Source organism: Rattus norvegicus, chromosome 7 (assembly GCF_021556685.1).
Source record: "Rattus norvegicus strain SHRSP/BbbUtx chromosome 7, alternate assembly SHRSP_T2T, whole genome shotgun sequence".
NCBI lineage: Eukaryota > Metazoa > Chordata > Mammalia > Rodentia > Muridae > Rattus > Rattus norvegicus.
The window spans coordinates 100,587,273-100,610,692 of NC_141540.1; the positions used below are offsets into that span (position 1 = coordinate 100,587,273).

The window sequence follows — 23,420 nt, forward strand, 5'->3', positions numbered from 1 at the left end:
ATCTGCTAGAAATCTCAAAAGAATCCATCTACAATTGTCTGACTTTCACAAATCCTGAGGGACAGAAGAAGCCGAGACCAGAAGGCAGAATGGAGTGTCTAAGGAAGGCATATGGATTCAGCAAGACAAGGGAAGGAACCTTCCTTTCTCTCTGGGGAAGCCCACCTAGCATAAGCCTCTGTGAGCATGTGCCCAGGGGTAAACTGAGTCACAAGACAGGAACCTGCTTTCTTCAGGTGGTCGTCATAAACTGCTTCATCTGAGGCTCCAAGGAAGAGGAAATGGCTTTAGCTGGATTTACTGAGCAACACCATGGTGCTCAGAAACAGTTTCATTACATGAGATTTTCTCACAGACCCAGCTGAAGGCTAAGCCCACGTGACAAGGGTGCAAGTTCTGCACACAAAGCTGTATGGTGTGCCCTACACCATGCTTTAGGGGCTGGGCCTTGACATGATCTAGGTACACTGCCTGCCAACTATGTCATGCTTCTGTGCCTGCATTTCTTCATCTGTGCAGTGGTAACGGCAAGGTCTGCACCTAAGACGCTGTAAGGAGTGAGTACACAGATTCAGGGACCATGTTAGGAAGGGACACAGGCCAGTGCTCAGTAGACAATGGCTCTTGGTAAGTGCTTGGCTGCTGGACTAGGGAGTAAGTAATCTTTAATGGCCAGCATGAGTCCGCAAGTCCAAGGCTAGGGCTACGGACAAGGGAGCACACCTCAGTGACACAGGCATGGATGTCGGGAGGTCTTAAGCTCAGCCACACTCAGAAACACTTACTTTGGGTCTGTGATCCGCAAGATTTCTCTGCAGAGTCGACCAATAAACGTTATAGACTCATCCACAGGTGCGAACTTCGGGATTGGAATATGAGTGGACTGGTAGATACTTTGCCAGTCTTGAATCTAGAAAACAAAACAAAAATAAATGTCCAGTTCAATTCTGATAGTGTAATTTTGTATCTTTTCTTTACATAATCTTACAAGCAGTGCATGAAGAGGAACAATTAACTGTTCCTTGTTTTTGAAGAGAAAAAAATGTAAATTGCCATCAAATGCTATACAGCACATAAAAAAGGAAAGAAGCAACCATTGAAAGAGGAAGTAAGGGCTAGAGGTGTAGCTGAGTGGGTAGAGCATGTGCCCAGTTTGGGTCCAGGGCTCACCCCAGCACCTCATCAGCCAGGCACAGTCATGCAGACCTGTAATCCCAGCGCTAGGGAGGTGGAGATAGGAGGACAGGAAGTTCAAGGTCATCCTGGGCTAACTAGTGATTTGGGGGCTAGCCTGGGCTGCAGAAAGTGAGAATAAAGACAGAGAAACATGGATCTTTTTGTCTTGTGAGTTAAGATGGACAATGAAATCTAAAGATGTAAAATATCACAAACTTCAACACTCTTGAAAGTGTCACCTTGTTACATGCTGTGTACAGCAGTGGCACTTGAGTTTGTTTCTATTTTGTGGTTCATGGGATAATAGAAACAACTTTCATTGCTATTTTTCAAAGAAGATACACACGTTCCTTAAGTAGACAGTCATTAGAGAAGCAGACATCAAAATCAGGCCCCTTCACACCCCACAAGGCTCAGAGGACAGCAGTGAGTGCTGGGTGGGACATGAGGGACACAGACGCCCAGCCGTGCCCTGCTGGAGAGGTGGAGTCTGCAGTGCTGCTGGGAAGGACTGGTGGGTCCTCACCAAGCCAAACAGCACCACAAGCACACAAGAGGTCCCAAGGCTCCCACTCTCAAGCCCCTGGGTTCTAACAAGCAGAGCAGCTGCTTTCTCCATACAGAAAGCTCTCTGAGGCCAGGCTCCATGTCTGCTCTCCTTTTACCCCCAAGTCTCCGAAATGAGATGACAATAACAACAACATCATCATCATCATCAACATCATCATCATCATCATCATCATCATCATCATCATCATCATCATCATCAACATCACCATCATCATCATCAACAACAACAACAACAACAACATCTTGTTGGCATTGCTGGGATGTGGGGAGTGTATTTTAAACATGAGAGATAACAGACATAGTCAAGAATTTAAAAAACTTGTTCAATACCTTTGTTCTTAAGAAGTTATTACACTCTTGTTCCACATTATAATTTATAATACGAGACACTTCCTCCTGCCAGATCTTCAGGCCGTAAATGTTGACATAGTCCTGTATATACTCAAAGGAACGATGGAATCCATCCATGGTGGCCCCCAGCTCTTTCAGCTTGGGCATCAACTCACTTGGCTACAGAGAAGAGGACAGGAAATCCATCAGCAGGAGAAGCTGTCAACACTAACATCTCCTTTAGACCTTAATGACACACTAAGGGACCTTAGTCTCGGTTTTAGACATAGTCAAAGCTTTAGAAAGGATTCCTTCTGCAGCTAGGTTGACTGGCAGGTAGTGCTGTGACTTTCAACCAAGAATAGACATCACTCATCTGGAAGGAAGTCTCATTCAAAGGACAGAAAGGTGAATATTGATGATTTCAATAGCATCAATTTATGAACACATCTAATATTATACACCTAACACTTAGGTTCAATTTATTGAAGTAAAACATTCCTTACATAAAAATTTCTAGCCTGTTCATTTTCTTCTTTAGAAAAATTATACTTTTAAGCAGATAATGCAAACTTATTTAAAAAACTCTGCATTATGGTAAACAAGTTCTTTGGACAGAAAGTAACTGAGTCATAAGCACTGATTCAGTTCTTTTTTAACTCAGGATGAGCAGGGAGGAGAGAGGGATTGTTTAGAGTGGATTATAGAAAGGACCAAAAAGCACATAAACTGTTGTCACCACAAAACATATACTGATAAGCAGGAGAGAGAAGGACCTATCTGGTTCAGAATGGCGTTCCAGTGCACACTGGGAACTGAATGACAGGTCCATTCTGGGCATTTGTACCTTGGCACGAGGGTTGAATATCAGTCCCCGATGGAGGGCGAAAGCCACGCGCTTAACCAGCTCTTTCCTTATTCCGTCCTCCAGCAACTGCTTGGGATCCACCTAAGTGCAGATCAGAGGCATTCGATACCATCGGGAGAAGGCAGGCCAGGAAAAGGAGGGGCGATGGCCAGGAGAGTCTGCAGGGCAGCATTTTCCTACCTCATCTCTAAGTGATTTGCATTTTAAAATTTCTATCCCTTCATCTTTTGAGGGGTAGACTGAATTATTACTCCTGTTGCCTCTATAGGACTCCGTTGAGCTCAGTAAGTTTGATGATAATTTTACAACATATTACCAAGTTGGAAGTTACAGACAGTTTGTAACTGCTTTACATTTTAATCATTTCATGAAATGTAAAGTGTCATTTCTTATAGCCAGCAGGAGATGGTGAGACGAAATTCCAAGTTCAGGTCATATGGTCACCTTTGATTATGAGCAATCAAGGTTATAATGTTTCTATTTTCTCTATCAACAAATGGGTAAAAACACAAGTTTTGAGCAACACAAGATGGCCACATTCCTTGCTGTTCCACATGTAATTACCAGAAAATCAAACAAATCACCACGGGCCACACAGAGCGGCGCTCGAGCCTTACCTTGATGATGCCCACCAGGGTTGTTTTCATCATCAAGATGCCCTCGGTAAAGATGGAGATGGCATGAGTAAGTTTGGCGACCTTTAACAGAGAGGGAGGGGAGATGAAATACACCACAGGAACGAGTCCTTACTCCTATACAAGGCTAAACAACTCCGACAGTCCTGCAGTTGCAAAGGCAACAGGGAGCGTGTGGCTGTGTAAAGCCCACTGGTGTGCAGGGGCCTGGGATGGACTGAGGCTCTGTGGGTGACAGTCGTTGTCAGCAGTTCTTCATCCTTTAACACCGTATTCTCTCCCTGGCTTCTGTTTCTCACGTCTAAACTTCAGAGCTGGCCTCAGGATAAGCTGTAATACAGCTTCCCGAGCGTAGTCAAAGCATTTTCACTTAACAATATCCTTAGCTTCTGAAAGGCTTATTGAGATGTGACTCTAGCTCGAGTATCGGATGTAGAAAGGAGGATGTGGGTGCGCAGAGTCCAGGTTGTGCAACACAGAAAGAACAAGGACAATGGCAGAATGTTCAAGAGAAAAGAGCTCAGTCTCTACAGAGAACGTGGGTGAGGGAGGCTCTCGGGGGCACTAGGGAAATGTCAAGGGCACTAAAGACTGCAACCCACATTATCACTGAGTGCAAGGACACAAGAACCACGGGTGATCTGCTGGTCCCCAGGATGGGATGCCAGTAGCCACAGGCCTGGGATGCTCATGTTTTGAGCTTCAAGTAACAAAAGACACAAGTCAAAGGGATATGGCACCTCGTATCGTGGGCCGAGCTGAGCATAGTCCCGCAGCTTGTCCTTGTCCAGGCGAGTAGGCACTTCAATGATGTCATGGGTCTGAAGCTTTATGATCTTCAGGAGAGATGTGAACATGCTTTCTGGAATGATCTGCAAAACCTTTGATGAAAAGACCAGGGAGAAACACAACTGAGTATCTGTACTGTTTTTTTTTTTTTTTAGCTGATGAACAGGGAAGATGAGAGCAAGAAGGTACTAGTGTGTAGGACGTCAGTTTGCATAAGGAAGAGATACTGAGAAACTTAAAACTATCTCTAAAACTTAGAAGGGACATGTGGTACACAGCTTTAATCTTGGCACCAGGGAGGCAGAGGCAGGGAAATCTCTTGTGAGTTCAAGGCCATCCTGGTCCACACAGCAAGTTCCAGGGCAGCCAGAGCTACATAGTAAGCTGTCTCAAAACCAAACCAAAACAAACAATGCTAGAAAACACAAGCTCACGCCTTCCCACCACTGCCCAAGATGTCAGTAACATATAGGAAGGTCTCAGCCAATGAATGACACAGACTGCCTTTGAACTCAGACAGACTGGGTCCTTGATGTACTACAAAGGACTGGAGCAAGAACCAGCATTTTCCTGAAGACTTGAACTAGGTTCTGGTAAGAGAATATAAGCTGTGATCTGCCTCCAAGCAGCCAGCTCTGCCCCTGAAGAGGCTGCATCGCCTCTGCTCAGCTTCTGCAACCCTGAGACCAAGAGCAGGTGAAAGTCAGTGTAATCTCCTTAGAAAGCAAATCACACTTACATGTCTGCATCTTCAGTAAGAATATGTTTATTTTTGTGTTTCAGACATTTCTGAAAAGTAATCTGCAGAACATGAAGCTCCACCAGGGCACTGTGTACTTAAGGAGCAGCCAGTCAATAAAACTCTGCCAGAGGCATTTCTTACCTTTCTCACGTACGACACCAACTCTCCTGAGTAATACTGAGACACGCTGAGGAGGTCAGGGCTGTTGGCTTGATTGATACGTAGCAGGGGAAGGTCAAGGGCAGAGGCAAGCTGGAAGGAAACAACACTTATCTGTTTCATGCTTCAGAAATGCCCTAGAAACCTCTTTTCCCAAAGTGGGATTACTACGCAATATTTCTGCTTCACCCAATAGAGGGAAACAGCCAGAAAGCCTCAGCACTGCCTCAGATAGGTTCTGATGATACATTAAAAACAAAAGCAACACCAAAACCCCACGGCCATCTACTACTGTGGCAGTGTTTCTCCCTGACTACTGGCAGCAGTTGGGAACTCCTGAGACATGTCAGTTACCAAACCTACCACAGACTGACTGACTCAGCAATGCTGGGAGTGGGGTAGGGAAGCTGCTGTGCTAAGTCACTCTAATGCACCCTGGAGCTGGAGAGCTGCTATTCCATGGAAGCACTTTGCATTCAAGACTCCTTTTCACCACGAAACTGTTACGTGGCCCCAGTACATAGGTCTATAACGCAGGCATACAGATCAAACATGCACTGATGACAAGCCATAGATTTACTTTAAAACATACATAATACTTTCACTATTTATTAAAGACAAAAGCAAATGTGCACACTATTGAGATGAGATCCATTTTTACATAAAGAAGTAAGCCTTGGCTGAACATATGACGAAACTCTTAGTAAGTGTTTAGTGCAAAGAGGACAGCATCGACCCTGACCAATGACAATAGAACAAAGCTGATTCTTCTGCCAGAGGATGGGTGTCGCCATTCCCTGCTTACCTTTAGGAACGTGGCTCTGAGTTTGGTAACCATGGATGGATTTACCCTTATGCTTTCTTGCATGATGGATGTGAAACTGTAAGAGGAGCACATGGTAAGCAGACGCACCTCCTCCTCCATCACGGGTAAACACTAGTATGTCCGTATTACCTGTCAATTAACTGCCAGGCAAAAGAAAGGTCCCCCACAATCTGCATTGTGATCAGGACTTCCTCTTTGATGTTGATAGTTCTGATCATTTGATGGAGAAACTTCCGGGTGTCAGCAAGAAACTGGCAAACTTGTAGATTTGATTCCAACTGGTGAAACTCCTGAACCTGTTATATAAATCCATTTAATGAAACAATTCAATGTATCTTCTCCCTAAAAACACTTCAAATAAGTACAGCACTCACAAATGATTTCTTGACAAATTTTTCATTTCAAATTAAGCTTCAGAAATCTAAAAGCAAGTTCTAAGGAAGCACACAAGTGTCTAGGATTGGAGAACAGTCCCCTGCTCTTACCCCATGCACAGAGACTGGGACAGATCAGAAGCTCCCCATCCACTTTAGAAGAAGTAAACACACCCTAGGAAATACTTTTCTTCCCGGGTGTGCCCACACTAAGACTGGGTGAGTGACAGCACAACCAAAGTGCAGCTACACTACGCCACAGGGTTCTTGCTGTGTCCTAAATGTGTCTTTAATGTCCTAAAATTTCCATGTGTCACTCAAGAGGCCTGGCCGCTATATGCCTATATAAATAAGGCAAACACTGAACCAAACCAAGCAACATAGCAACTGAGGTTTATGAAGCTGTTTCCAGCTGTGTCGTAGATTCAGAAATCCCCAAAGGAGTCTGAGGGAGGCGCTGAGCTAGCGGAGCTGTAAGATGACACTGCTATGGAGTGGCCATCAGGATAATCTCAAGGAAACAGAAAAAAGGGCTCAGCGGTTAAGAGCCGTGGCTGCTCTTCCAGAGGTCCTGAGTTCAGTTCCCAGCCACCACATGGTGGCTCACAACCATCTACAGGGAAATCTGATGCCCTCTTCAGGCAGGGGGATGTATATGCAGCAGAACACTCATACATTAAATAAATAAAAAATTAAATGTTAAATAAAATATTAATTAAAAATTAAATAAACATTTAAAAAATAAAAAACCGTAAGAAATTCTGGCAAATGGCAAATACTAATTATACCAATAGACAGACTATAGCCGATGTTTTAAAAGATGAGTCTGAGGTGGTGATCTGACATAATTATCTCATATTAACAGACAATTAAAAGTTTGAGAATGGTGAGGTAGAGTAACTTCTTTGCTACAGTCATTTTTGAGTTTATAAAAAATCCCTACACGTTCCAGAAAAAAACAAGTTGACCATTCACAACGATAATATCATTACATAATGACTTTTAGTTTTTGTTTAGACTTTTCCCACTAAGACACATATTTTACACACCTAAAAGATGGCACAAACCTACACCTTTATCGCAATCTCCTCAATATTTCTACTTTATTTGGATGATTTGGCTTCTAAAACAAATTCAGATTCATGATTCTTGCTACAGCTCACTCAGGCTGACTCCCCAGTTATTATCCTAATTTTACAACAGTGCGTGTGACACCATAGGGGTTGCTTCTGAGGAAGTATCTTCTTAGATTTTTATGAGCAAAGTATTCAGTAGATCATAATGTGTAACTTCTGACCTAAGACATGATTTCAAGATTTTAAAAATTATCTTTAATTGTGTGTGTGCATGTGCATGCATGCATGCATGTGTGTGCACGTGAGTGTCTGTGTGTGAGCTTGTGTATGAGTGCAGGTGCTTGCTCAGAGGCCATCAGATTCTGGGGATCTGGAGTTACGGCGTGAGCTGCCTGACACAGGTGCTGGGAATGGAACTTACAGCGGAAGGAACGGCATACCCTCCCAACTGCTGAGCCACCTCTCCTGCCCAAATACTGTGGTTTAAAAGGACTTTCTTTTTTTTTTTTTCCGGAGCTGGGGACCGAACCCAGGACCTTGCGCATGCTAGGCAAGCGCTCTACCACTGAGCTAAATCCCCAACCCCTTAAAAGGACTTTCTTACCTCTTCCAAAGCTTGTATTAGTTGCACAGTTTTCCTGCCTGCAGCAGTAGAATCATCATAATTTAGAGACAGTATTTGTTTTGAGATCTCTCTGAACCAAGCTTGAAGATTTTCTATTAACATAGAAACAAGGAAAACACTGAGACCCAGATTCCTGTAGCTTTGATTTAACCCATCTTGTACAAATGTAGTTTTCATAGTACTTTTACCACGTGATCAACATCACTCCCAACAATTCTCCAACCATCAACAGCAATGTGGAGGCACATGCCCAAAGAAAATAGGTTAGATTTCTGCGTGAACAGCCTAGTCTGTGATACTGACCACTAAAGGATTAAAGGCCCATACTTCAGTTGCAAATGGTAAGTGCTAAGGTGCTCATGGGCACAGAGAGGGGTCAGGAGGGTACTGACTGTTGGACAGGACATGGAGTTACTGAAGAGTTTTCTGGAGAAGTGAAGGTGGTTATCAGGAATGAAGAAGGCTATCTATCAAAGTGAAGGACAAACACAAACAGAGGCTTCTGGGAAAGGAAACCAACATATCAGAACTGTGAGGTACACGCAGAGAGTTGCAGGAATTCTGGACAGTTTAAGGGGTGCCATTAGTACTTATGACTTTAATGGTTAGAGTGACAGTTAATCTTGAGCATCAAATCTGACTGGTTTAGAAGAACCTATGAGAATTCATGTCTGTGAGGTCTTTCCAGAGAGGTTTAACTGAGGAGGGAAGACCCACTCTGAATGTGCGTGGCACCATCTCATTGGCTGAGATAGATTTGATTAAAAGAAGAAAGTGAGCTGAGCCCCAGCACTTACCCCTCTCCTTTTCCTGACCATAAAGGTCTCACACCCCTGCCTCCACACCAGCTCTGCCATGGTGGGCTGTGTCCTTAAACTATATCCACGATAAACCCTTCCTTCCCTAAGTTTGTTTTGCCAGGTATTCTAATAGTCAATTTCTAAGGCTTCAACGGAACAAACACTTATCTCAAACACACCCCTAACTCCTCTTCAGCAATTACCATTTTTCTCCACTCGGGTTAGTGGCTTCACCCCTGAAAAGACATCAGCGAGCTCTATCATCCGCTCGGAGCCCTCCTTCTTGTAATGCTCCCACTTGGATTGTTTCTCTGAAAGCATTTGCTTGAACATCTGCCAACAAGATGGAAAGATTTACTTAAAAGAAACTTCAGATCAGACAGTTTACAAAGAGATCCTGATGAATGCCAATTTATTTTAGAGAACATGTAACAGAGGGCTGGAGATGTGGCTCAGTGGTAAGTGTGTAAGGTGCTTGTGGTGCAGGTAAGGGCCACAGAGTTTGGATCTGTAGAACTCACATAAAAACGAGGCAGGTATGGAGGCAGAGACAGGGGATCCCCAGGGAAAGCCAGCTAGGTATGCTAGCTGGATCTGCTGAGACCTGGGTTTGGTAAGAGACCAGGCTCTACACATAGACTGGAAGTGAACTGAATGAAAGGCAGCTGGCATCAACTCCGGCCTCCATGTGTGTGCACCCCTCATATTGCGTACTGACACAAGAGAACACCCACAAAGCATTAGTTTGTATAGATACAGTCTCACAAATCACCACTGACCCTAACACTATCTCTCACCATCAGTACATTACAAATCTTAAGTGGGAAGCCAGACGGCTGTTCCCAGGCTGGTTGCACACCCTGGAGGGCTTCTAAAGTGTTCAGTTCCCAGGCCTTGAAGACTCAATTCAGAAGGTCTTGGGTAGGCCTGGGAATCAATCAGCACTTGAAAATGAAATTAATTTGTGACCATTGCCCTATGGCCTTTTCTAGAGAATATTTCCTATGATTCCAATTAAGTCATGGGAGGGTTGAGTGTTAGCTTGCCAGAGGACAAGGGAATGAACTAAGTGACCTATGAAAGCTTCTTGCTCCCTTAGATGGCAACTCCACTCACTGGCTTTCTCCATGATATGTAAACCCATGCAGAATAGAGCTGGCTAGTGAAGAAAACATAACTCGAGGTTGTTTGTGTTTTCTTCTCTCTCTCGGAAACAAAACTACAAAAAAAAAAAAAAATACTGACTTTTTTTTTTGTACAGGATTTTTACACCGTGCTCTTATGAGATAAATTAATTAATTTTCTCTTAAGAGAGTCTGCAATGGTCAGCATCATAATGAAACTGAGAAGAGGAACAGTGGGCCAGGAGACTCCACCAGCAGGTGAGTTGTCCAGAAAGGACAACAAGAGAAGGAGGAGCACCAAGGATTATATATGGACTCTACCCTGGCTTTCCAAATGCCTGGAGAAATCGATGTCATTTAACAGGGGCAGAGCAACACCACAAAACAATCTTGATTACAGGCTGAGTGGTTTCAGATCTCCCATAAACTATTCACTGAACTCATGGGGTTCCTGTCTGCTAAGAGCATTGAGGAAGCAGGAAAACAAGCCAGAGGGTAAGCTGCAGTGTCAGAAAGTCAGATCCACGTCTGCTCAATCTCAAGCTTTTGTCTTTCCAGCACCTTTCACGAGCTACTAGTCTCTTTCAGTCTCTTTTTGCTTTCCTGTGTCAATTTCCTATGTGAAGCAAGCAGCTCCCACACAGTCCAGTAAAGTGACTGTTGCTAGAGATGCTGACTTGGTTAGTCAGACAGCCCAGGGCCTGCCCGACTGGGATTAACAGCAAGCATCACCACAAGTAGCCAAGATAATTTACTCTTAAAGGACCAGTGTTTTCAGTGGGTTGGCCTGATGTTGCTTGTATTCTGATGGTAATTTGGTTCCCCCAAACAAGTGACCCTGCCCTCAATTAATTGTGATTGGTAAATAAAGATGCCAACAGCCAATAGCTAGGTGGAAGAGACACAGTCGAGATTTAGAAGGTGGCAGGGGTGGGGGGATAAGGGGATAAGGAGGGTGGGTAGGGTAGGGGGGCAAGGGGGAGGGTATAAGGGGTCATGGGTTAAGGGTCAAGAGAGCATGGCCCTGAGGGCTGTCCAACTGGAGTTAAGAGCAGTCCAGATGGAACATAGTAATAACTCAGGGCTATCAATAGAAAATAGATCTAACAGCATGGAGGGTGCGTCCTTCATCTGGGAACTCAGTGGTGGGGTAGAAACCTCAGGCGGTGGTTTAATATTTCCTACAAGTGTTGTATACATAGCTGACATAACTGGACAAGGCTGCATTGCTACCCCTCTGAAGTGTTCTCTAGCATGTTCCCTTACGTTGTTTACCCTATGGCAGATCCTTCTCCAAGGCTCTTCAGAGGCTCTGGCTTCGATCCCCAGGGATGTCGATGTCTTAAGTTCCTTTCCTTCGGAGTACAAATCTTAGCACACACCCCCATTTTTCACATGCCTAGTGTACAACTCCGTGTACAAGCGCATTTGCTTATATATGTGGTCAGCATTAACTAACATGGAGGTCCCAGGTAGATGCTGGGAGTCTCCCTTGACCCCTCTTCCATCTCATTCACTGAGAATGGGCCTGTCAATCAAACTGAGAGCTTGCACGTATGGCTGGTCTTACTGACCAACTTGCTCTGGGATCCCAATTCATGTCTGGAAGTTGTTCATACAAGTGGGCTGCCATGCACTTGGCACGTAAGTGTGTTCAAGGGATTCAAATTCTATTCCTCAATTTACTCAGTGCACTGGAATAGTTTTATGTCAACTTGACACAAGCGAAAGTCATCCGAGAGGGAACCTCAACTAAGAAACTGCCTCCATAAGATAGGACTGTAGGCAGCTCTGTAGGGCATTTTCTTAATTAGTGATTGATGTGGGAGGGCCCAGGCCATTGTTGTGATGCCATCCCTGGCTGGTAGTCCTGGATTTTCTAATCAAGCTGACCAGGCCATGATGAGCAAGGCAGAAAGCAGCACCCCTCCATGTCCTCTACATCTGCTCCGACTTCTAGGCTCCTGCATGGTTTGAGTTTCTGTCCTGACTTCCTTCCATGATGCACAGTGATGTGGATGTGTAAGCTAAATAAGTCCTTTCCTCCCCAAGTTGCTTTTGTCATGAAGTTTCAACACAGCAATAGAATCCCCAAGACATTCAGCAAGTCATTAACCTGGGTCATCCCCCCAGACCCAAATCCCAGTTTTCACAGATCTTCACAAGTGTGAGTCTCATTAATTTCAGTACATCTCATTAGATTAACCTCCACAATCTGGTATACTTGCCCTGTAACTAAATAACTGTTAAATGTTTAATTCTGACATTTTCTATAAAGAACGGTCATTAACAGATAAAATCTGTTGCTTGGGTCAGAGACACAACTAAATCATAATCTTTTCTGAAATATTTTCTTAAACACAAAAAGATCCCAAAGACTAAGGCTATTCATTTACAGTTTTTACCTCTTTGAGTATAAACTCAAATTGTGCAGTGTCCAGCAGCAGCTGGAAGAGGATCTTGGGATTGTACCTAGAGTCTGCCAGAATCTGGTCCTTGATTTGACGAAGGCGCTTGTTGTTTGGGTCACAGGCTAGAAAGAGGAAGAATTTCCCACTGATTAACTGTGAGGACAACACCCATGGAACAAGATGGATTCTTCCGTACCTACCCATGACATGGCTGTCAGTCCCTGATTCACAGTTGAATAAAAAAGACAAAGCCAGGAACACTGTTTTGTGGGCATTTCAGGGTCAGCTTTTCTTAACTGCCCCCAGGGGCTGGGCAGGACCTTCTGGCACCATTCCACAGGACACTAGTCTCCTCGTGTCCCATCTGTCTGAAGGTGCTCCTGGTTTAGGTGTCCAATTGTGCCACTCAGATGCAGAAAGACGACCTGAAAGTGTTATCTACAGATCTGTTTTCTAGGACGGTGTGGGGTTTGAACACACTTAGGCCACGGGAAGCGGCACTATCAGGTGGCCTTGTTAGAAGAAGTGTGCCACTGTGTAGGAGGGCTTTGAGGGCTCCTAGTGATCAAGCTCTGAGAAGTACAGAAGAAGAGAGTCTCCTGGTTGTTTGTGTATCAAGATGTAGAACTCTGGGCTCCTCCAGCACCATGTCTACCTGCATGCTGCTATGCTTCCTGCCATGATGACAATGAACTGAACCTCGGAAACTGTGAGCCAACCACAATTAACAGTTGGCTCTTGTGGTACCTGGGAATTTAAGTTTTGGGCAGAGTTCTCACCATTCTGAGAGCTGTCAGAAATGATTCTTTAGCCTAAACTGTTTATATGAACAATGTGGTACATGCTGAACACTGCTTTTGTTCTTAGAGCCTGGCCTCTTGGTACCTGTCAAGAAGCTGGTTGTGTGATTAATCAACAGATTCCCTGGGTAGCTGAGGCTAACAGGTCTGACTGGCTGGCAACATTTCTCACATACTGGGCAAATTTTGCAGGTCCCATGTGACTCCACTGACAGGATCCTTAGAGGCTTGGCCCTGCTGTCCTCTAGATTTGCCTGTATTCCCTTTCCTTTGCTGTAGTCAATCCCAGCTGTGAGAGCTCCGCATGCGCATTCTGAGGGCATTGGAGTGCTCCTAGGGAATCAGCTAGATCTGCCTAACACAACAGGCAAGGAGAAATTCCCACATAAAACACGACACTTGCACACATGTGGCTATCCTGCTCCTTGAAAAGGGCACAGGAGGCCCTTAGCGCTTTCTGTGCACTTTCTAGGTACAGAGAATTTAAGGCAACAAGGCCAAGGTCATAATATTAGATAGTGACTGACCCATGGACAAAACCAATAGATACCCTGGCTTTAAGTTAGCCTATTAACTGTCAAGCAAAAGTGTTTCAAATAAAGCAGGTGAATTAAAAGAGAAGAGACACGGGAGTAGTGGCTCACTCTGCAGCTGCAGTACTTGGGAGGCAAGGGGCTTATATCCTCAAGGCCAACTGTGTAACATAGCTGAGATCCAGGACAGTGGGTGAGATGCTGTCTCAAAAATATTAAGCTAATGAATAGGTAACAAACACTGCTATTTGTCAAGATGTGTTTACAGATCCAATTAAGATACAATTAAAAAAAGACACAGCAAAAATACTTAGAAATGAAAGTTATTTAGACTACAAATAAAAGTTGAAACAAAAACTCGAAGTAAATAGACATTGTCAGAAGTTCCCAGATGAACAGGGCTGGAGCCCTGGAACAGTGCGCACAGATGCACCTCTGCTTGCTCAGCTCTCTCTTTGAGTAGCCCAGGACGCTGGGCAGACACTGCAGGCCCTGGTTGGAGCTCAGGCATCATGGAGCGTCTCTGATGACTCACTATGTGGCAAAGCCTCCAGGAGGCCATTTGCATACTGATTTCTACAGTCCTCCATCAGGAGGCTCCTGACACCTGCAGAAAGGGCTCAGCTGCAAAAGGGCAAAGATCTGGCATTTCATCCGTGCTCCAGGAGTACCTCCCCGAAGGAGTTCCATTTGTGCTCCTTCTTCTTTGCTGAGGAAAAGTCTCTGACATTTCAGGCTGACCCTGAAGTGGCTTTGCAGCTAAGGATGACCTTGGACCTCTGACCCTCCTGCCTCTACCCCTCAGAGTTGATTTCATGTGTGCCCTACACTCAGTTTTAGGTTGTTCTGGGGCTTGAACCCAGAGCTTTCTTTATACATGCTAGGCAAGATTCTACCATCCATGGTATATCCCTCACCCTTTTACTTGTCTTGACTCAGGTTAAACACAAGGCCTGGCTGGCACTCGCTTGCTTTCACCTTTGGATGGGTCCATAGCCCTGGTGATGGGAACACGAGCTCTGTGCTACCACACATATTAATGTTTCACTTTTTGGTGCTTATGAAGGTCTAGTCTTCCTGGGCCTGGACATCTCTCTTTGATCTGGTCCTAATCAATTCAGGCCAAGAGAAGCATAACAACTGATCCTAGAACCAAGGTGATCCCTGGCCACCTTTTGCAGATAGTTAGCTTTGCTTGTCCCGTGTTGCTTGGGTACTGCTTCTCCATCAGGTGCAATGCAATGTGGAATCAGCCTCTGCTGTGGAGAGGCCTCCAGTGGGCCAAGAGGAGCGACACACACACAGACATGTCATGACTGTAATGGCAGCAAGGCTAAGTAAGCACTTACTTTCCTCATGTGTAACCATATTCGTGTACTGTCACAAAGGTATTAACGAGATGTGGCTAAAGATAAAAGCCCAGACCTCTGGCACACTAGAGTTTACCCCTGTGCAGGTCAAGGAGACTACTGGCCTCCAGAACATAGGCCGAGCTGTCAGTCACAATGTAGAGGATGAGCCACAGGGAGACCAAAGCCAGTTGGGAACAGGTTAAAGTGAACATTTGTTATTTATATGAAATTGGTAGGGAAGATTATAAGCTGAGTCAATGGGTAAATTGTTGAAATCAGAAAAGGAGTTTGTGTAGAAGAGAAACTAAGTTTATTAAAAGCAGATCAGGGGCTGGGGATTTAGCTCAGTGGTAGAGCGCTTACCTAGGAAGCGCAGGGCCCTGGGTTCGGTCCCCAGCTCCGAAAAAAAAGAACCAAAAAAAAAAAAAAAAAAAAAAAAAAAAAAAAAAAAAGCAGATCAGTGGGGTGAGAGTGATGGCTCAGCAGCCCAGGGCAAGTCAGGCTCTTTGAGAGGACTAGTTTGTTTCCTGATACCTTATTAACAGCTCAAAACTGAAACCCTAGCTCCAGGGGATTCAACACATAGCACACACACACATACATACAAACACATGTACATAGATAAAAGCAGAAGTCTTAAAAGCATGTGAACTAGATGATAAAATTTCCACTGTGAGTACAGTATATACAGACCTACACACCAAGAAGCAAAATAATGCAAAAATGTAAACAGCTTATGTATAAAAAGTTTAAGAAGCTGGAGAGAGTTAAGAAGAAATCCTACATACTTTCAAGGACATAAAAAGTGAGGAAGTCCAGCTGTGGGTAGGTCCTGGGAGGTGGAAACTGATGGCAGAAAAAGGCCTGACAATACTGGGCTACAGGAGTTACGAGGCTGTGGCCACTGGGTCACAGAGGGGCCACCACAGAGATCTGGTGGGACAACAGGATTTGCTGAAACAGGAAGTGAGGCAATGCTTGACACAGGGTAGGTCCTCAGGAGAAGTTCACTGGATGAGAGGTGAAACGCAGAGGGCTTGGCCATGTGGTGATGTGCACCTGTAATCCTGGCTCCTGCGCAGATCGCCACAGGTTCAAGGCCAGCCTGATCTACATGGCAGTTCTGGGACTAGGCACGACTTCATGGGAAGACTGTCTCAGAAAACACAATAAAAACAAAACCCAAACAGGAAAGCGGAGGGCTTTACAGGCTTGCTGAGCACACACCACCTCTGAGTATGCTCAGGGTCTCAAGTGTCTTCTACTGTGTTCTCACTGCTTTCAAGTCACAGCTCATGGATCCTGTGGAGGCATTTCACACAACATGCTAAGCTCCTGATCCTGATGATAAACTGTGTGGACAGAGAGTCTCAAAGAGGGTGATGATGCAGAAGAGGTTCAGGCCACCAAATTATCCACTTTAGGAACCTTCCATTCAGCAAGGCACAAATTTTTCTACGTTCGAGTCTGTTCACATCTATGGTCAAGAGTTGCTTCCCTTATTATTAAGTCAAATCTTCCCAAGAGACTGGACGATTCCTGCCTTCTGGCAGAGCCATCTTTGACTTTTCTGTTCAGCCACTCCACCCTACCAGACTCAGGCCTCAACCATTATGAGCTTCATACTCGGCTCTGACTTGCCTTCTTGGGTGTCTTAGTTAGGGTCTTATTGCTGTGAACAGACACCACGACCAATGTAAGTTTTATAAGGGACAGCATTTAATTGGGGTTGGTTTACAGGTTCAGGGGTTCAGTCCATGATCATCAAGGCAGGAACATGGCAGGCACATGGGGGAGGGGGGGCTGAGTTCTCTATCTTCACCAAAGGAAGCTCTGAACTGACTGAGCACCCTAAGGCAGCTAGGAGGAGGGTCTCCAAGCCCATCCCCCACAGTGACACACTTCCTCCAACAAGGCCACACTCTCTAATAGTGCCACTCCCTGGGCCAAGCATATGCAAACCATCACACTGTGCTTTTTGCTAATTTCCTGGCGCTACTCTAACAGGTTAGAACAAACAGATTAAGAGAACACAGAGTTAGGTTTTTACATTTTCGGGTTGCAAATGTGAAGCAAGGTCCACTGTACTAAATTAAGATGTCAGCAGGGGCCCTCACGATGGCTCAGTGAGTAAAAGCGTAAAAGCCTTGGTCTCATAACCTGATGACCTGAGTTCAATTCATAGTTCTCTGATCCTAAATGTGCATGGGCGGATGGACCAACACACACACACACACACACACAGAGAGAGAAAGAGAGAGAGAGAGAGAGAGAGAGAGAGAGAGAGAGAGAGAGAGAGAGAGAGAGAGAGAACATGTACATATGGGCAGAGAAATGCACCAAAGTTTTGAGACAGAGTTTCACTGTGCTATGTAGCTCTTTATGTCCTGGATCTCACTCTGTAGACCAAGCAGACCTTGCATTCATAGAGATCAGCCTGCCTCTACCACCCTGAGTGCTGAGATTAATGGTGTGTGCCACCACTGCTTGGCTAAATTGTTCTTAAATGTCAGTAGGGTTGGATTCCACAAAGTATTAGCAGGTTAAGAAGGTATTTCCAACCTGTGCTGTGAGGGCCACAGGCATCCCAGGACAGCTATGACTAGGGCCCAACACATTTAAAGATGACAGCATCATATCATAACTAAAAGGGTAGATAGCCCTAAATTAGGGGAAACTCCCTTTCTTGCCCTTTAGCCCTTAAAGGCTGTCTGTGCACTTGGACCCTTTCTACCTTAAAGCCAGCACTGGCTGGTCAGGTCATATGCTTGGTGCTGCTTTTCTGTCTGTAATCTGCCTGCCTCACTCTCTTGACTTAAGGCTCTGTGTGATTACACCGTCTACTAGGATTAGTTTCCTGACTGTACGGTCAGCTGATTAGCAATGTCTTCCTTATGCTTCCACAGCCCTCTAAGGCTCTAGGAATGAGGGCATGGACATCTTGCGAGGAGGGAGGTAGAGGCACTACCCTGCCTACCACAGGCTGCCGTTATTCCTTCTTCTATGTTCACAACTCATCAATCCAGTGTATCAGTGACAAGTTTCTTCAACATGGGAGCCCAAAGTCTTCACTTTTCCCAGCCACCCACTGGTGCCTGACAGATGACATCTGCTCAGGTGGGCTGCTGATCTCTCCAAGTTAACAGGAACATCAGTAGCTGAAGCAGTAAGCTCGCCTCTCGTGCAATAGCCCACCCTCTGCTAAACGCTCTGCACTGTGGCCCAGACCTTACCTCTGCAGAGCTTTATGTGGGGCAGGATAAATGGCCCCCTTGTGTGCATTACCTGAGTCGGCTGTGTGAAGCATCAGCCAGCGGATGGCCACATTGCAGTCTCTCAGGCAGTTCAGCAGTCTGGGGATATTGTCCAGAAGCACCTCCTCCCTCAAGTAGCCCTCTTTCAGAAACTGCTGTACCTGGGCGCGAACTCTTTCGCTGACACTAGCGTATCTGCTTGCCTTTGAAAATTCAACCAACAAGGTGGAATTAGACGGAGGAAGAGATAACTTGAAAATGAATTGCATTCAGTTGAATCCCCCAAGTATAAGCCTTTCCTTCCTTCCTACCTGCCTACCTTCTTCCTTCCTTCTCCCCAATTTGATAATGTCATTTATATATGAGGTAATAACATGGATTATAGTTACAGCTCCAAGGACAACTGGTTTACTGGATTTTTATTTGTTTTGGAGGCGGAGTCTCACTGTATGGCTTGCAATTTGCTATGCACACTAGGCTGGCTGGGCTTTGCCTCTGCCTCCAGAATGCTCAGATTCAAAGTGTGTGCCACCAAGTCTGGTTCCAATAGTCACTGAAAAGGAATAGTGTACGTAGACGTCTGAGGCTCAACTCTGGTTTGGAGTGAGTAGACACTGCTGGCTTTATCCCCTTCTATATTGTTTTCTTTGCCCAAGGCTGAATTGGACTGGGTCGTTTCTCTGATCCCCTTAATTTTTTTTTTTCTTTCTGAGAAAGGATCTCACTATAGCTCTGGCTGTCCTGGAACTCACTATGTAGACTGGGCTGGCCTCAAACTTAAGAAATTCACCTGTCTCTGCCTGCTGAGTACTGGGATTAAAGGTGCATATTACTATGCTGGCTTGATCCTTCAACTTTTAACTTGCATAGAAAAGAAGCACAAAAACAGAGGCCAAGTTGCCTGTTCTTCCTCTTGTAGTTGGTAAATGCAGAACAAGGCAGACACACTCAAAAGATCAGACTTTTTGTTCTGCCTTTTAAGTCAGGGTCTTACTGTCCCGCACTGGCTAGCCCTGACCTCACTGTAATTCTGGCTTAGCCTTCTGAGTACGGGGATCACCACACCCAGACAAAGAATGAGACTTCCACAGGAGAATATGAAGCTTAATAAAAAGTACATCTTGGCAGATCAAAATTGTGATTTTCCTTGCCATCTGAATTTAGTACAGTAAGGGTCCAATGTTAAATCTTGCCAATGAGTCAACCAGTCAAGTTGGTTTAATGCTTGGGCAAATTTCTTACCATGTCCCAAATGAGAAAATGCAAACTTGGAAAGGAATTTGAGTAATGAAAGATGAATGGTCTGACATCAGTAAGCACTGATGGCCCTTTCTGTGATGCACCTTGAGGAGACAGGCCAACACCGAAATCATTTTGTGCATTATTGAAGGGATTCGATTTACTTGGACAAAACATGGCAGAGGTTTTAGAGCCAATGTTGTTCTATGTATACTGGAAACAATGACCCAGAAAGCCAGCAGGAGAACGTAGCCATTAAGAAATAGTAAGTACACACTTGAATATTTTATTTATATTCCTGCCTACTCAGCTGTTTCTTTTTCTGCCTGGTGTTCTTACCAAAGAAGAATATAGCCACATTGACTCAGAAACTCAGAGTCTGTGCTCAAATAAACCAACTGCAAGCCAGAAGGGATGACTTAAATTACAGTTTCATCTCAGCATTCATCATACTGCTAAACACATCAAGCCCGCTCTATTCACAGGACATGGGCTTACACAGAGAAAACAAAGTCATCCGTGACCCTGCTGCCCTGACTCTCTCTTAGGGCCCAACTCTCTAGTTTCCTCTACTACCCGTTTGAAGCCTGAACTTGGCTCTGACGTACACATTTATTTTCAAGTTCTGCAGTAAGCATCTAGGAATTTACTGTCCAAATTCTGAGGAAAGTGTACCTACCTTGTGTGCTATAAGCCGGGCTTGACGAGATTACTCATTCTGCTTAGTCCACACCTACCTGCTCTTTGACATTTGGGAGGTCAAGGGTATTGTTCAAAGCAGTTTTTGCAGCTTTGTAAGGTTCCCACGCATCGGCTAGATTAACGGTGATACCCATATAAATGCTGATTACCTGAGAGAGGAGAGAGTCACTCAGTATTTGCCCAGCGTCTGCTGCCACCAAGGAAAGGGGTGGGGAAACCAGGGGTCTCCAAATGAATGCAGGTCAGAACTCTTTGGAGTGGGAGAGACAAGGTAAAGTATCTGAAGTAAACATTTTCTTCCAACTGCTGAGTGTCAGCTTTCCAGACGAAGTTACAGGGAGGAGAAAAGCAGTCACCAGTAAGAGAAAGCACTCTTTTCTTTCCCCCCCTTTTTTTTGGGATGGAGTCTCTCTAGGACACCATCATGCCTGCTCAGTTTTCTCAGTTGTTTTAATGTTCTTAAAATCAATGATGGGGCTGGCAAGATGACTGGGTGAGAAAAGGCATTTTTTATGCAAGCCTGGAGATTTTAATTTGAGCCCTTGAACTCTGGCATTTGTATGTGACTCACTACACACCTACACACACACACACACCACACACACACCCCTCACACATGCATCACACACCACACATACTACACACACTACACACACTGCACACACACCATCCTCCCCCCATACCCCCCCCACATTCACACACACACACACACACACACACACACACACAGACACCATACATCACACACCACACACATACACACACCACACACATACACACACCACACATACTACACACATCATACACACTGCACACACACCATACACATATACACATACTACACACATATACCCCCCCGCCACACACATACCACATACACTATATACATACACACCACACACACACACCCCCACACACGCATCACACACCACACACACTACACACACTGCACACACTGCACACACACCACATACACACCACACCCCCCCACACATGCATCACACACCACATACACACCACACACACCCCCCTCACACACACATGCATCACACACCACACATACTACACACATCATACACACTGCACACACACCATACACATATACACATACTACACACATATACCCCCCCCGCCACACACACACCACATACACTATATACACACACACCACATACACTAGTCATTTTTTAAAGTTTTTAAAGTCATTAAGGACTCTTGAGAGCTTTCAAACAAATCTACCGATACCAACATTAAGTGATGTTTAATTATTTTATGTTCATAGATGCTTTGTCTGTAGTTATGTCTGTGTTATCATTTGTGTGCCTGATGCCCACTAAGACCAGAAAAGGGTGTCAAATCTCCTGGAACCGCAATTATGAATGGTGGTGAGCTGCTATGTGGGTGCTGGGAATCAAACTCAGGTCCTTTGTAAGAGCAGCCATGTTCTTAACCACCGAGTCATTGGTCCAGCCCCAGTAAAAAAACTCTAGTTGTTTTGATTTGGCTCCTCCTTTATAATAGGCCACCTGGCTGTGCACGAGTGCCTCAAACATTTAAACACCTCTCCCCCTCCCCCATCTTTTGTTTTTTTTCAAGACAGGGTTTGACTGTGTAGCTCTGGCTGTCCTGGAATTTATTCTGTAGTCCAGGCTGGCCTCCAACTTAGATATCAGCTTGCCTCTGCCTCCTGAGTGCTGGGATTAAAGGCATTTGTTATCACTGCCTGTTAAACTTTTAGTAGCTCTTCCAAACATAAATAAAAGAAAAATTAAAAAGACAAAAAAAAGAGCTTTGTTCATTTCTGTTTGAAGATTTTTAATTAAAAATTTCCACATGATATACTTTATGTGTCTCTCTTCCTCAACTCCTCCCAGATGTGCCCCATCTCTGTGCCATCCACTTTGCTCTTACAGTCACTATGTTGTCAAGAATGAACATGAGGTCCTGATTCCCCTGCCTCTGCTGCCTAAGCTTGGGTTCCAGTTCTGTCTAATATACTTGGCCCCAGGAAAGCTAGTTACGTGACACATTTACAGAAAGGGAGGAATACTTGCCCAGTTATCTGGAAAGTACTTATCCACGATCTCTCTCATTTTTGCTTGGTGGGTGTGAAGAATGGAAGGCTCAAAGTAGAGAATCACGTACAGCATGGCGGCTTGATTCGCCAGGGCAGTGCTGCGGTGCTCTGGCAAAGGGTAGGCCGAGACCTGCAACAGAACGTCAGCCCATAGCACATGTCTGAAGCCCTCAGCCAGTTTCTAAAGTCGCGTCGGCTTTCTACATCAGGACCTCTGGGAGCATCCGCAGAACTTTGTTCTTTCCTCTTATCCAGACCCTCCGACATTCTCTCCCTTTCATGTCCTGACTCTACTTCAACTCAGTGATTTTCTTACAAAAAAAGAGAAAGGCTCAACCCTGCACTGGCTCCTTGGGCCATTTTTGTCTTTCCTATCACATAAGGATGATCTCTTAGAACTGATGGACTTCAACTCAACAAATCACCATTTTATCACTTCCTATTGCCTGTCAAGACACCGGAACTCCTTCATCATCCCATGGAGTTTCTGAGCCCAGCTTCTAGCACTCTCACTTAAACTCACTGGCCGGTGATTGTTAACACCAACCTCTGTTCTCACCCTTTGCTGAGTTCTCCTCCCACCTCTTTTCCATGTCAGTGTCTCCAGGGCATCTAAATCCTTATGTACCAGGGAAAGCTCCTGGGCTACACAGCACCTATCAACTTGAACTACCAAGGGCAGGAAGGGGAGAGATTATCACAAGGACAGATGCAGCAAGGCCACATGGATCCTGCAGGCAAGAAAGTAGCATGGCAGTGTGTGGAGAGCTGAGGAAGCCCTCAAGCAAATGTGTCCTGTGGAGACAGACACAGCCAAGTCAAGGACCCAATGCCTCGGACTCATGGAATAGCAACTCATGGAATAGCAACGTCTTCTCCAGAGGTGAGGCTGTGAAGGACGGCAAAGCCTTCTGGTCAGAGTACACGTGTTGGCAATGTGTGCAAAACCCAACAGCCA

At 45.0% G+C, this 23,420-nt stretch overlaps 1 protein-coding gene across 2 annotated transcripts in view; it reads right to left on the reverse strand.

The window, feature by feature from the left end:
- Positions 1-23,420, reverse strand: part of Washc5 (WASH complex subunit 5) — a 51,967-nt gene that overhangs the window by 12,720 nt on the left and 15,827 nt on the right. Inside the window, exons 7-20 of one of the 2 annotated variants that reach the window (XM_087558049.1) lie at positions 22,440-22,592; positions 20,363-20,534; positions 18,476-18,647; positions 12,500-12,627; positions 9,174-9,303; positions 8,150-8,262; positions 6,225-6,391; positions 6,075-6,150; positions 5,252-5,362; positions 4,320-4,460; positions 3,562-3,642; positions 2,924-3,025; positions 2,077-2,256; positions 786-910 (exon numbers count right to left, since the gene is read on the reverse strand). In XM_087558049.1, the coding sequence (XP_087414175.1) occupies positions 786-910; positions 2,077-2,256; positions 2,924-3,025; positions 3,562-3,642; positions 4,320-4,460; positions 5,252-5,362; positions 6,075-6,150; positions 6,225-6,391; positions 8,150-8,262; positions 9,174-9,303; positions 12,500-12,627; positions 18,476-18,497 (1,376 nt within the window). In that variant the 5' untranslated portion in view covers positions 18,498-18,647; positions 20,363-20,534; positions 22,440-22,592. The remainder of the gene's footprint in view (positions 1-785; positions 911-2,076; positions 2,257-2,923; positions 3,026-3,561; positions 3,643-4,319; positions 4,461-5,251; positions 5,363-6,074; positions 6,151-6,224; positions 6,392-8,149; positions 8,263-9,173; positions 9,304-12,499; positions 12,628-18,475; positions 18,648-20,362; positions 20,535-22,439; positions 22,593-23,420) is intronic. The other variant, NM_001398866.1, reaches the window with a different exon arrangement.